General features: G+C 45.5%; 1 protein-coding gene across 4 annotated transcripts in view; it reads right to left on the bottom strand.

Annotated features, from left to right (window-relative positions):
* RBM6 (RNA binding motif protein 6) overlaps positions 1–14,756 on the bottom strand; it is a 57,886-nt gene that overhangs the window by 27,349 nt on the left and 15,781 nt on the right. For all 4 annotated transcript variants that reach the window (XM_064432325.1, XM_064432324.1, XM_064432327.1 and 1 more), the window contains exon 6: positions 8,339–8,412. In XM_064432325.1, the coding sequence (XP_064288395.1) occupies positions 8,339–8,412 (74 nt within the window). The remainder of the gene's footprint in view (positions 1–8,338; positions 8,413–14,756) is intronic.

The following is a 14,756-nucleotide window of genomic DNA, read 5'->3' as shown; positions in this document are numbered from 1 at the left end:
GTTGCTGACTGCCAGAGCTTTGATCTTGCATCTTCAAACTCGAATCTGAATGCAATATTTTACTCGCACGATTCTCACAATCCAAGCAGAAAACAGCAAAATGCAATGTACTCCTTTGGAATGAACCCCAATTCCAGATAGCCAAACTTCTGTTATTTAAATTAGGAAAGGTCCAATACAAACTCAGCTGGGAAGAAAACAGACTAAAATCCTAATCTGAAAGGAATTCCAGATCTCTCTCACTATCAAAACCCTACATACACAAAAAGCATACATGATTTCCACAGAGGGGTAGACCATTTCTTTGAAGAGAAGGAAACAGTGGTTCTGCCTTCTTCCTTAATCCCAGGAAGCGTGCAGTTCAACATTTTTTTCCAGCTCTGGAGTCAACATTTTACCTTCCTGTTCCAGCAATCCAACACCAGCAGTGCATCAAATACTGGAAAAGCAATCGCTGCTAAGATAGCACAAAAGCATGAACGAACAGTTCTGAGGCTGAAGCTCACAACAACGACTCATCAAATGAAAACTGCAACATTTTGGTGTGCTCCCACTTATCAAAACAGTCCAGATGGAGTCCTAGCATTATAATCTGGCTCATATGCTTGTAAAACAAATCTAGTGTTCCCCTCAACATTGCTGGAATGAGGCTGAGGACTCACTGGACTCAGCCCAACAATTTATGTCACCTTGTTCTCAGTGACGGGTCCTGTGCAAACCATTATGGCAAAACCGTGACAGAAAATGGTCTCACTCTGCAAATGAAAGTTGTGGTGCATTCACTGAGATGTCTTGATTCATGACTGAACCCGTCCAGACATTTCCCTCTCACTGCCTGCTCATCTCCCTCAAGACACTTCAGTGGTATCATCAGCACCGTCCACTTCTAAGAGTACAGAGGGAATTTCTGAGAGTGCAGCTGCAGTTTGGTTAGTCACCAGCTTACTTAGAGGATGACTTCAAAAGCATCAAAGCAAATTAGTGGCATGAGTCCTACTACTTTCATATAGGAGCTTGATCAAGGGATTTTACATCCTAATCCAAAATCCCCTTCTGACCATATACCCAATCTATCAACTGCAGCCCCACACAGTCTGTCCTACACCTGATTTACCGTGTTCCTTTGAAGCACTCTGAGGCTACGAGGCACACACCTTCCAAATGGTTACACTGGGATATATTTAAACTCTCTACAGATCTTCACAGAAAATCAACTAATGATGAATGCAAACTCAATTACAAAACATACAGTCTGTGAGAAGGAGCAGCCAGCAGTAAACCATGGCTCTGTTTTAAGGTGAAACTGCACCTATACGTAGCACACATACCATAACCTATGACTAAGATTTCCCCACTGGCACACAATTGTTCCATTAACACATTAGGAGGAGAGGACCTGACAGCTACAGAGACAGGGTGCCATCTGTATCCTGCCCATGCATCCAAAGATTACTTCAAATCTTTCCTAGCTCAAGGCAAGATCTCACCTAGAAACGAATTCAAAGGATGAGTGTTCAGGATGCCTCATCACTCAGGAAAATGCTTTGCGTACTGAAAATGACCAAACCAAAGCTATTTCTTAGGGAATGCTCTGTCAATGAGTCCCCTACAACACAACTTCAGCCCTGTGGAAGGGGCAGAGGCAGACTTACCCATGGTACACACTGCACTTTGCATGCACAAGCAGAAGCTTTCAAGTATCCCCATTTTTACAACATCAGTGCTGGACACGACCAAAGGTCTGGCTGTCCCATGGTGGTTCCTCACTTTGAGCCACCAGAGCAGGGAATATCAATATCCAACCTTTTCCTGCCCAGCAGCTGTGAGTGATACAGCACAAGTACTGATATATCAGATCACACAGCCTATCAACCAGAGAGCACTGGACACCCGTCTTGTCAATCACTCACAAATCAAGTTATTTAAACAAATTTCAGGAAATCACAATCATTCCCTCCAGCTCCTGGCATTGTAAACAGAGCATTTAATCCACCAGAGAACAGCTTGATTAACAAGGCGTTTATAATCTATAGGGAAAAAATGGTTATTTCAGAGTTACATCATCACACAGATCTGTTAATGTCAATGGGAAAAAACTTCCAACAAACCCATCACCAGAACAGAAATGCAGGGGCCAGGAGGGAAAGCAGTTTTATTTTAGAGAAGGGTAGAGAGTGATGCTTCATGTGAAACAACCTATTTATACAGCAGCCCAAGCCAACCAACCTCAGCACACAGAATAGATAATTCTGTAATATACAGCAATATTTGAGTCCTGACATAACCCTGCTGGGCCACACATCCCCAGCAGCAATCAGAGACACTGAGGAAGTCCCACTTAAGCATGTTCTGCATGCTCCAGCCAGCTCACCCAGAAGCTGTGCTCTGGGACAATCCCATTGCAGAGCAGCAGTTCAGCAGCAGCAAACACACACAAGTCCCCACTACATGGGTAAGGTGAGGCTGAAGGAAAAAGGAGGACAGGATTTTGGAATATGAGCAGGGAGGTGGAGGAACATGGCAAGCTGGGAATCACACAAGTAGAGCAAGAAGATGTAGCTTCACAACACTTCTAGTGAAAAGTGAACTTATTTTAAAACACATTGGGTGGCATGGTTTGCTTCTCGAGGCAAGGCAGGACAGAGCTGCCAAGAAGGAGGTTGTAGTTTTTTTATCTGGGTAGGGCTGGAGAAAACACATTGATGGGAAGTTACTATTGGCTGAAAGGAAGAGTGTGTGAAGTCTCTGGCAGAAGATCTCTTACAACCTTCTGTGCCAAAGGAAGAGGGACTAAGAGGATTCACACGGCTTGGAGAGCTGAGATGACAGAAGATGTTCAGAAGACAGAAGAGAAAAAGGTCCAGAGAAATATTTTCAGCACTTTTTGGCAGTTACATTTTACAACAAAAGCTTCCCTTCTCTGCCCATGGAAGGTCTCTGCAGCACGCAGAGATGAAGCCAGTCCTTCCAAACAGGCAGTGCATTTATCACAGCTTCATTGCAGGATACACACATGTACACCCACACGCCCAGCCCTGTCACAGGTCACTGCAGGCAGATCCAACTGCTTATTCACAGTCAAGTGTCTGCCCAGCTCCAGGAGCTCCCCACTGCAGGCTTCCATACTGATCTCAAAAGCTGACGACTGCAGTTAAACGCCGGTACAACGCGGTGATTAGTGAGACACACGAGGGAATGAAAAAATTATTGACTCAACATGTCACGCCTCTGTGATGTAAGGATGAACTCCTGACAAGGTCACACACTGAATCAGATACAAAAAAAACCAAATCAGCTGTGCTGCCTGGAAATCCACTCATCCACTAGCCTGTGGAGAGAACTTTCCATAGGTCAGGTGGCTCATAAAAATTCCTCCACAATGTGCATGTTTCCCAAACCATCAGTATGTTTACAGAAGAAACTGCCTAGGTATACAAGCTGTTCCCTCACTCAAAGTGGAATACTCCAAAGGCAGATTCTAGAAATCCACAATCAAAAGCAGGACAGGCTTCACGGGAGTCAAGGGGAGCAGGGGAAAAGGAGGTGTGCTAATGACACAACCTGAGCAAAATCCACACACCTAATATGTAACAAGAAAAGCGGAATACAATGCCACCTGTGGATCCAAGGAGAGCAGATCAAAAGCAAAGCCATCTCCAGCACCCTTGCCTAACACACAGTGTATTTGTGGACATGCCATCACCACCCTCAACAGCAGGTTAAAGCTAAAGAGACGGAGTAACATTGTCAAGTGAATAAATGATGGATACCAGACAGCCCGTGAAAATGCATTTGAGGCAGGTGTCATCTTCCATTACAGGGGGAACCTGGCAGATTCTAGAAAAAAAATTCCACACTCCACCATTAGGCACATTCTACCAAAAGGAAAAATTAGTTTTGATGCTTGGACACACATTTTCTTTTACAAATTGCAACACACTCCCTGTACCACAGGCTTCAATAAATATCCCAAGGTTACAGGTCACAGGAGAAGTTCCATTCTCAGAATAAGCACATGCTCCTTCCTTATTTAATTGGGAAGCCATACAGAGTTGTGGCTTGTTACTGCAAATGTTTTCAGGACAGAAAGTCCTAAGCTTTTCCTGCTTATCACAGCATCTTGTGGATTTTAACACAACAGCTACAGTGAAAAGCCTGTGAAATCTGATCTGCACCAGAAGCTCTGTTCACACAGAATACAGAAAGGCCCTGCAGTGAATGGATACAGGGAAACAGGCTCAGAGCAGGAGAAACACACAGTTGATGTTTCTAGTTGCACAGGGGTGGGACATGCTCAAGTGAGCACCCACCAAATCCAGTAAGAATCCCTCTTAGTCTCTCCAGTAAGAAAAGAAGCAGGGAGTGGAGATAATGGTGTGCTCAGCAAGCTGAACCAGGACAGCACTGCAGGGACACTGCTCTGACAAGTGCCAGCCTCAGTGCAGGAAGGCTCAAGAACAAGTCTTGAAGAACCACTCCAGCACACGCCTGGAGACCTGCACAATAATGTACAGTGTATGCATTTTTAAAGGTTCATGCTATAGCTCTCCTGTTGCCCTCTTGCTTAAGAAACAGGAGGAAGGGATTACAAAGTTGTTAGTTACTAGCAACAAGCTAGGAAATATTAATGCAGCCAGTGTTGCTAAGTTTGAGGCCTGAGCAGATTTGGAGACAATACTACAGAGTCAGTTGAGACAAACCATTTGCTCCTGAGCTCAAAAAAAACCCCTCTTGCTTCCATATGTATAACAACCAATTCCATTTCAGTGAAAACACTCAGAGAATTAAAATGTACAAGCAGCAGAGACAAGCTCCTTCCTTTTCTGCTCCTCCTGCCCTTATGACACACAACATTACACAAAGGGTACTTTGTTTCCCACCTGATTTTCTCACACCAAGTACATGCTTGTTACACCTGTTCTTTTCTACACATGAAGGAGGAATGCCATAAGATCCCATGCCTATGGACAAGCACAGCCACAGGATGTATTCCCAAAGCTGCTTCCAAGAAGCCAACCTGGTGCTCTCAGACAGGAACACTACTACACCAGGGGCTACGCCAAAGAAACGCCAAATGACACACCACACCCTTTCAGAAATGAGAACAAGGGAGGGAAAATTATTTAGGAGAAATCGTGTCACTTAGCAGCCAGAAACCCCCATTCTCCATTCCAAATAACTTTCTCCCCACCAGAAAAGCAGCTCATCGCAGACAGAAAAGGTCTCACACAACTCAAGTGACAGCCACCGTAAAACAAAAGGCCACCGGGAGCATCACCAGCCATGAGGCTGCTGTGAGGGCTGGATCTGGGCTCTGCACAACAAATCAACAGCTCATCTGCCCTGCCAGGGCACAGCCCCCACAAAGCCAGGGGGAGAGGCAGCACCTGGCACCTCACTCATCCAGCCCTGTGCCCAGCACCTCCACGCTGGGAATAACTGCAACCCAGAACCTTCCATGCATATTAAGTGGGACCTGGGCACTGGAATAAGTTGCCAATGCAACAATCAACGAGTCAAAACAATTAATAAGGGGCCTGTTGTCATTACTTTAGCTGTGGCACTCAATACACATGGAATGAAACTCTCCTGCAAAATTAGGGCAACACAGAATATGGGTGTTTCCTTATCACAATGCATGTAACAGAAAAGCCCCCTCAAATCTCAGCAGTCACGTACATATGCTAAGATTTACTGAATGGAGGGAGTTGAACCTGGTAAATCTGTAGTTTGCAAGTCTGGCAATGATCATAAGTGGGTGCTGGTGTGTGTTGAGTAAAACAAAAGGATTTCACAATATCAAAATGATACAATACAGGGATGTAGCAAATTGTTCTTCAGGCAGGGGCAGTTCAACAGGCATTAAACAGCATCAAAAATGTTGGTTTTGCATAAGCTATTTATTCCCAGCCTCTAGATGCCTGAGAAAGAGGCAGGTTGACTAGTGAGGGACCAGCATGTCACTTGCTATTTATGCTCTCACAAGTGACTGAATTTGACAGGGGCAGTTGATAACCTTCTGAAAATAACTGAACTATCAAAGAATCTGTGTCTTAGCTAACACAGGTTTTTGGTTTTGCAGCTTGCAAAAATGCAGACTCTCGCTCTAAGGAGATGATCTTGCAACTCTACCCTGGAAGTCATTGAAGTGGAATATCTGTTCTCTAGGGACAATTCATAACTCCCGTTCTGAAGATCTCTATTTGTCTCCTACTGAGAATTTCAAAGTCACCTATTTCCTTTGCAGTATGTCAGGTACAAATATTGCTAGGTTTGTTTTGGTTTTTTTTTTTTTAATTTAGGTAATTACAAGGGCTCTTTTTCATGTTAAATCAAAGCAGATTAGTCAAGTTAACCTATGTGGAGCAATCCAGAAATTACAGCTCTCCTGACCAAATGCACGTGGCATGGGTCATCCCAAACCCCACATTTCCAACTTCTCTAATTACTAACTGTAGGTCTTCATCATGTTTTAGTAGACTGTAGGTCTACTAAAACATGATGAAGATGAAGATTGGCATAGGGAAGCTTGGGAGATGATCCCTTCCAAGCACTCCATCTTTCAGCATTCGTCTGCACATACACAGAGCCAGGTATAGCAGGAAGAAAACTGGAAGACTTTCATACCTTGTCTGTTTTTAGCACATCCCAGGTGTCTAAAGCTGGCACCTCAACTCCCGTCACTAGCAAGGAAGGGAAGGCCAGGAAAGCATTCCCCAGCCTGAATGGCTGCTGTACTGATGCTGGGGAGGTCAGTGTAAGCAGCAGTGGAACACCAGCCAGAGCTTCTTCCCATGCACGTGTGTGCAGTGATTTACTGGGCACCTGCAGGCACTCAGTTCAGTTTAAGGATTGGTGCCTACAGGCTCTCTGCTGTAGCAATGGACCAAACCTGACCAAGTTAAAACACCTGCCCAATTCTATATAGAAGGGGCAGAGCAGGTATCAACAATCAGAAAAAGAGGGACTCCCAAATTCCCAGATACTTGGGAATTGCTGTTGCATAGGAAGACCTTATTTCATGTGAGCAGAATGGTGGAGAGAATATAGAGAGGCATTCAGTTAAAAGCAGTGCCATCTATAATTATAGATTCTCCAGTGACAACAAAATAAATTGGGAATTGTAGAAACATGGAAGGGAAAATAAAAGTTGTCACTGATGGTAAAAGTAATAATTAATTCTGGGAGCCTTCTCTCTCTCTGCTTCTCACTACCACCTCGGTGGGAATGTGCCAGGCTCTTTCCCAGCAACAGAATTATTTCTGTAAAACATTTTTGTAAGTTGCAATACCTCTGTAACTGAAAATAGAGGCAAATGCGAGCGCTTAGTGGGACCTTTGAAACCCCAGCTGTGAAGACTCATTAACTGTAAGTACATTTTTGCAGATGCACAGCTCCGAATCTGACTCATAACTCTCCTCCCATGACAGCAAGACCCAGGATTCAGGTAAAAAGGCTTAAGATAATTGATATGAATCCTTACTCAGGCAAATTAGGAGGAAGAAAGCAGCAAAAAAAGAGACTTAAGGGATATGGGGAAGGAAGGGGGATCAGAAGTTGGCTCTGTTGAGGGATCCATCATTTGCAGTTCCAAGGCACAAGGAGGGCAGTATGAGATGGGAATCTATGTTTTATCTAACAAATTTTATGCATCTTGCTCTTGTATGGGGGAAAACAGCTCTAGCTTCAAATACCAGGTCAGAGTAAAGGCCCCTCTTGAATAGTTACTGGGGATTTCAGTCATTTTGTCCTTTCAAGGGCTGGAAATGTTCAGGTTTACCAGGCTCAACTGCACCTAAGGGTAGTCCTTGTGTCTGCAGCTCCGGGTTGCCAAAGGACAGGACAGATATGGAGGAGATGCACAATTAAGCATCTCTCCCACACATAAGGCATATGGCAAAGTGGAGCACTCAAGTCACAGCTGACTCAGAGCTGCACACGAGGGTATGCACCTACAGTCACATGTGCATGTGTGTGTGCACGAACAGCCGGGGGAAGCGTTCACTGCCAGCACGGCTCCTCCGACTGCATCCCAGTGAGCACAAAAACAGCAGGGTCCAAACCTGCAGTAGGAGTCTGTCAGCCAGCAGCCTCTGCCTGCAGCCAGCGTGCTGACACACACCAGGGAGGAGGGCAGACCACTTGGTGTCCAGCAGCTCTTTCCCACTGGCATTTCTAAGCCTGATACAAGATTCTGGTAACAGCAACATTTAAACCGCGGTGTTGTGTATTATACAAGAACAGATCTTCCTTCACAAAAACCTCATTGGCTTTCCACCACCCCACCAAAAAAAAAATTTAAAATCTTCTAGCAGCATTGACCGAATTGTAAAGCAACCTGGTTGGCTTCCATGCATCCGATGGCCTCTTCCAAGAGTGAAAACTCCACGCAGACATAGCCATAGTCGTAACCTGGGGACAGCATTTAAATACAGACGGGAGTCATGTTAGTGCCTTGTCATACAGAAAGCCACATTAAATAATCAATTTCCCTTTCCCTCCAATGACAAGCCCTCTAACCACCACCCCTCTACCTCAGAATGAAAAAGAAAGAAACCAAGGACTAGCTGGATGATGATTAACTGTGCAGTTTACCACGAACATTAATAGTAGTGTTCCCACTTTCCCTTACACAACCCAGTGACAATCACACCCTTTCTTAGGGCAAGAAATAATTGCTTTGCTGTTTGTTTTTTCTAAGTCTTAGTGACTTTCCATTGCCAGTTTCACATGTTGTGCTACCTTGGAGGCAGCACTCTCCAAAGTAAGTGTTGATAAATCATTTCCAAGTACCTTGCTGCAGATGTATTTTACACGAATAGCCAGCATTTTAATTGGGCAATATTTCAGAAAGAACTAACACAATTCCTTTGCCTTTGCTATTTTTCTTTCAACACCTGCTTACTTTTTGAAGTCCAATCCCTTGCATTATGAAAAAGTGCAGCTGAGCAGGAATGAGAGCTCCAACTTTCTCATTTTGGTGTAGATATCACTGCACACATAAGAGGGTGTGAGAGCTTTAAGTTTAGATTCAAGAAACTACAGAGCCTTTACTCTTCTCACTCCTTGGAAAGCTGTCATCTCTGTCACTGCAGAAGGGATCCACTGATTTAACTGTGTACTCCAGTTACCTGCACTGAAATATTATGTCCCAAAGTAAAGTGCAGGGTGAACACTACAGAATCTAGGACCAACTCAAGATCCATCCCTGATGTTGAAACTATCCCCAAGATCTCGAGTGCTGAGGAACAACCTGAAGTCACAGCCTCACCCATCACGTGTCAAGGCCACCACACTCCAAAACAGCACCTTCCAGATGATCATGAGCAGAGATGATCCTACACAGGCATAAGCAATGAGAGGGCTTGGCTCCCTCCTCCTGCTACTATTTTAGCTGGTCTGGAGACAGAGGAAGGCTGGTCTGCAAGTGATTTGTGCCACCTTAGGCACCTAGCTGCTGGTGAAGAGTTTGTGTTCCCTCCTCCTAACGATGCACATCTCAACTCCACTATTTTCAATCCAGGTGTGTATCTGGTTCCTACTGCTTCAGCCCTCTATGAAAAGGTAACTCCATGCATGCTTCTCTCAGGCAAGGCATTCCAGCATCCCGGGAAACAGCCCCCATCTCCCTCAAGCCTCTGCCTAAGAACATTTGCTGCACTCTCTAGTTTTTCCTTCTCTCTCACTTTACCATCTTTGTACTTTACCACATCAAAGACCAGACCACATAAAATTATTTCATCATCAAGCCCTACTGATTTTTTTATCTTTTTTCTTTATTCTGGGAGCTCTTTGCATGCTGTTCTAACAACACAATCCTGACTTTGCACCTTTGCCTCTAATAACAAGGCTCCAATTTGAACCTAGCACCTCTTCCATCTCATAGAGGAATTTACTCCCCTTTCCCATATTATTTTAGTCAATATGATTATGCTAAATGGACATTTATCAATCTGTTCAGCTCAGTGGAAGATGCAGTCCAGCAGCACAACATCTGTGGTGGAAGGCAGCTACAGGCACTTGACATTTGTACATCAAGTGGGCACCTGGAACTAGAGGTGTGGTTTCAGCTGGCACAATTGACAGAACCAAATTGATTCAGCTGTTTCCACAGCATCCATTCTGCTCTGCAGTACAGGCACACCGGATCACATTTTGAAAATGAAGGAGTTCTCCTCCCTGCAGAAGGCAGCTGCTCTCCAGAAGCAGTGCTGCCCCTTGCTGGGAGACTGCTCTGCATTCCGGGCAGACACCTCTGCCTCTCCATGCACAGAGTGCAGCCTCACGTGGTACCTTTTAAAGCCTTACTCAAATCCAGAACTCTCGAGTCACTTCTTTCCCTTCTATTTAGAGAAGGGCTACACGAATGATATTTATCAGCCCATAAGGCTCCTGATTCCCCTTCAGAGAGGATTTTTGAAAGCTTGCTGTAATCAGCAAGGCAAGATCAGAGCACTGTCTTACTTCCATGTGTAGGAGACCTCATGAGAAACACAAAGCAAGATTGCAGAAGTTCTCATTCTGTTTGCTCTGCAATAAGAGGACGTTTACATCCCAGTCCTCATGAAGGGAATGAGTAGTTTAGACATGGATTTAATCCAGCATGACACAACTGAGAGTGCAAGGCTGAATGTTATACAGAGATACAAAACTCAGACGCTTGGAGGAACGTACGCCAAAGGATCATTCCAAGCATTGCATGGAGACAGTTAAGGGGAAGCCCAGCACATTTCTCCTTCTGCACTTTCCCCTCTCTGCCCTCCCCCACCGAACTCACAAACAGAGCAGCAATAACATGTACAAAAACAATAACCATGGGCCCCATATCCTGCCAAAATGCAGCTCCAGGCCAGACGTTCAGCTCTTGTGGTTGGCTCGCAGAGGGACGCAGCGTTCTGGAATTCACCACAAGCTGTCCTTGCACAGACAGCACCAAAGTAGTGATGCAAGAAGAGAGCAGCCTGGAGCCACTTGCTAAAAACCACTGCTGAAGATGTGTGGGGGCTTGACACTTTTCCCCTCCCCCAGATCCAGAGCTTTGCATGGATCTGACAAGCACACTCAGGATGTGAGAACTACGGAGTAACATCAGCCTTGGGCGGCTGCTCCTGCTCTGCCCCCTGCCCCCAGCTCCTCCAGAGCATCCTCCCATCCTGGCCAGGGAGGCAACTGAAATGGAAGCCTGTGGAACAAAGGCACCACACCTCCGAAAGGCAATGGCTGCTGAATTTTCCACCATCTGCATCAATCACATTACCCAGAGGACAACACTTGAAACAAAACCAAGTGGCTCAAAGCTGGTTCTCAAGGGGGAGCAACTACAAAGGCTCCTGCCACCCACTGTTGTTGTGCCTCTTCCCTGCCTCCTCCATAGGGCTGGTTCAGCTCTGTGTAGCAGCTGCTGAGCTTGGATATTTTTGTTGCTGAAGCCTTCACAGAGTTTGCCTGTCAGAATGCCAACAATTTAGGTGCTGTTACCAGAAGCAGGGCATGGGATTTTGATGGAGGAACAGGGCCAGGCACCTAATGGCAGGAACTGGTTCCATAGGCATCCCAAAGTAAGCAGTGCTCCCCTGTGAGTGAGAGCTCTTGGACACCCTCTGGTATTCTTCAGGCCATAGATGTAAAACCAAAGCAATCAAACCAGCAAAGCAAAACCACTGCTGAAGAACAGTGTGAAGTTTTTGACTCAAAGAGGCCTAACCTCACATGCAAGGTTTCACATGAACATCTAAATCCTGGCTTCTTCACCTATTGATCAGTACAATACTACAGTTTCAGGATGTACAAGAAATTAGAATGGAGTAATGATTTGCAGAAGTATATATGATCCACATAAACTCTGTCAAAAAGGAAAGAAATCCTTGTGTGGTATTTCCCCCACACAACCTCTGAGCATGCTGCAGCACAGCTACACTGTCCAAATGATTTTTCCAACAGGAACACTTGAACTTCCCCAGATTTTGGCCCTAGCACAGCCACCAAACATGCATGTCCTCATCTCCCCCCATGTTTCAGGTCAACTGTGTAAAAGAACTCTTGTACCTTATTTAGCTACTTCCTTTCAGCTGTGCAAGTCTGCAGTACCACAGGCTGTGTACGACAGATGAAATCAGAATGCAAGGAGAGCGTGCACATAGATTGCAGAGGACTTCTGCTTTCCCTTAAGTGCTTCTATGTATACAATCCTTTACGGATGCTCCCGAAGCATGCTCGGCTGTCTCCTGCACTGAAAATGGCACAAACGCTTAATACTCAGGAGTAGGGACACATTTAGAGCTGCAGGAAGCTGCTCTGTGAGCACTGGAATAAGGAACATTCTGCCTCTGAAACAGACGTGTCTTAGCAAAGTGAATTTTGACAGCACATGGAGGGTCCCTGCTAGCATGCAACAGTTTGGCTAAAAATCCTGAAAGCCTGCCTTAAAATTACTGTTCTTTGGCTTCAGATATAGAGATCAAAGACTTGAGATTTAAAATAAGTCTTGTCTCTATACAGACACAGTTTCTACTGAACAACTGACACATAGTAATGTGTTACTTCACCATAGTTTGTTATATCAAAGATCTAAATAAAGGAAAACCATAATGTTGTTCTCATAGGGGCTGTAAGCAGTGTGAAGACAAAAAAAATATCTCTGGAGTTTTAGAAGACCAAGTGAAAAGATCCTGTAGTGACAGCAGCCCTCTCTGTGCCAAAGCAAAGATAGTTTTGGAAAGAAGGCAGGATGGCAACATGACAAAGGCAGCCAATCCAAGAGGCAATCCAGCTTCTTGATCCTAGGAATGAGTGTGCAGTCAGCCATGCTCCTGCATGGCCCCAGCAAGCTTAGGGCATTAGGTCACCTCGTGTCCATGGGGAGCCTTTGCAGAACCAACTGTGACAAACCCCCAGCTGCTCTGGTGCAACACAAAGATGTTCCTTCTCCCCCAGGACAAGGAGAAGATGGTCTCCCATTAAAGTAACTCCATGTAACAGCTCACCAAAGGACACTACACTAACCTGGGCAGCTGGGCTCCCTGCCAGCGTGGTGGAGGTCCCTGCATCTGCCAGGAGGGCCAAGCAGCCTCAGGGCAGATGGATGCAATGCAGTCTCCTAGGCAGAGAGCTTCCCCACCATCACTGCAACACTTGCCTTGTGTTTTTTCCCCTAGGATAAGACAGATCTACCACAGAAGAAAAGCATTTGCAGTTCTGGAGACTTCTGTGATTCAGAGAAACGGCACATTAAAGCAGAGCCATGGCCAGCAGCTGAAGCAGGAGATTCTTGCTGCTTGCTCCCTCCAGAGACAGCTGGCAGAGAGGGGAGCAGCTGAGGAAACGCTCTGTAGAGTTTCACCCATGCTAGAGAAGAAAGTTCTATTGCTCCAAGGACAGCTACAGCATGAAGTATAGAGAGACTATGAAGGACCTCTGCATCCCTGAAGGAATCTGTGCCCCCAACACTGACCTTTGGGGAGCTCAGGTAATGGAGACAGGGATTGTGCACCCTGTTCTCAGAGAATCTGCCATTCTGTGATTGAAAGGAAGATCTACCTCCAGAGTGGGAGATTTTGGCAATGTGCCCATGACCCTACGCACAAGATTTGCCTGTTTGCTCCAAGAAAAGATGCAGATGTAGGTCTGTTATTATTCACTCATACCAGAGTGAATAATACTGGAGAACACAGGGCTTTCTCTGGATCTCTGTGTTATTGCATTGGGCTACTATTAGGAGGCATCATACACTTCATGCTTCCAAGAAAACAGGAGCTCCTGGACATGCTCAGGGTGGCTGTACCTGTGTTCACTCAGCAGGCACTGCCTTTGCAGTGAGGATGGGCACCAGAGTAGTGCCTTCCAAGGCAGGCAGAGGAAATAAATCTGTCCAACCAGTCTGAAAAGCTGGAGGGCACCCCCGCAGCACGGCAGGGACGGCGGCAATCTATCTCTGCTACCACAGAAGCCAAAATCATGAGCTCTCTCAATAGCAGCTGGTGGATTCTGAGCATCCATAAATTTGTCAGATCTCTTTACTGCACAGATAAATTGTTCTTCAGAGCTACTAAAGCTGAAGAGCTATACTAGAATAAACAGGACAATCTGCAACCAGCCATATTCCCAATCCCTTTCAAAGGCTGAGCATTTACAAGCCACACCTGCTGCTGGGAAAAGGCCTGTCACTTCCAGCCATCCCTCTGTGTAAAGAAGTACACTCTTACACACTCATTCATGACAGAGAACAACACTGAAACCACAGGAAATGAAACAGAGCTGTATTCTGAAAGATAGAGCACTACAGTCCACTCTCCTTCCTCCATCCTGGAAAACAAGTCAAAGAAAGGACCTGCCTGAGACAACTCCAAAGGTGGACACCAGCAGCTCCATCCATCAACTACAGGACTACTACAGTCAGAGCCCCAGTGGCTGCCAACCCTTCTCGGCCCAAGGAGGATAGTTTATACAGAGCACAAAGGAGAGGACAGAACAAACCCCAATGCTAAGATTGTACACACTGTAGTTTTATTAAAGACAAAGTATCACATTATGTTTGTACAGAAACCTGGAATCTGAGGAATGCTGGGGCTTTCACTAGACTCCATGAGAGAGGACTGTGAGCTGCATACCTGGGAAGATATTCCACCCAGGAACTTGGTTTTAAAGTGCTGCTAATGTGAACCTGGTCTCCAGGATATATGACTTGTCATCTCAGCACAAAGTAATCAAGGTAATGTCAGTACACTGTGCAAAGCTTGAAGTTTTGCTCCAGAGATGCA

Source organism: Passer domesticus, chromosome 9 (assembly GCF_036417665.1).
Source record: "Passer domesticus isolate bPasDom1 chromosome 9, bPasDom1.hap1, whole genome shotgun sequence".
NCBI classification, from domain to species: Eukaryota; Metazoa; Chordata; class Aves; order Passeriformes; family Passeridae; genus Passer; species Passer domesticus.
This window is presented reverse-complemented; position numbering and strand designations above follow the sequence as displayed.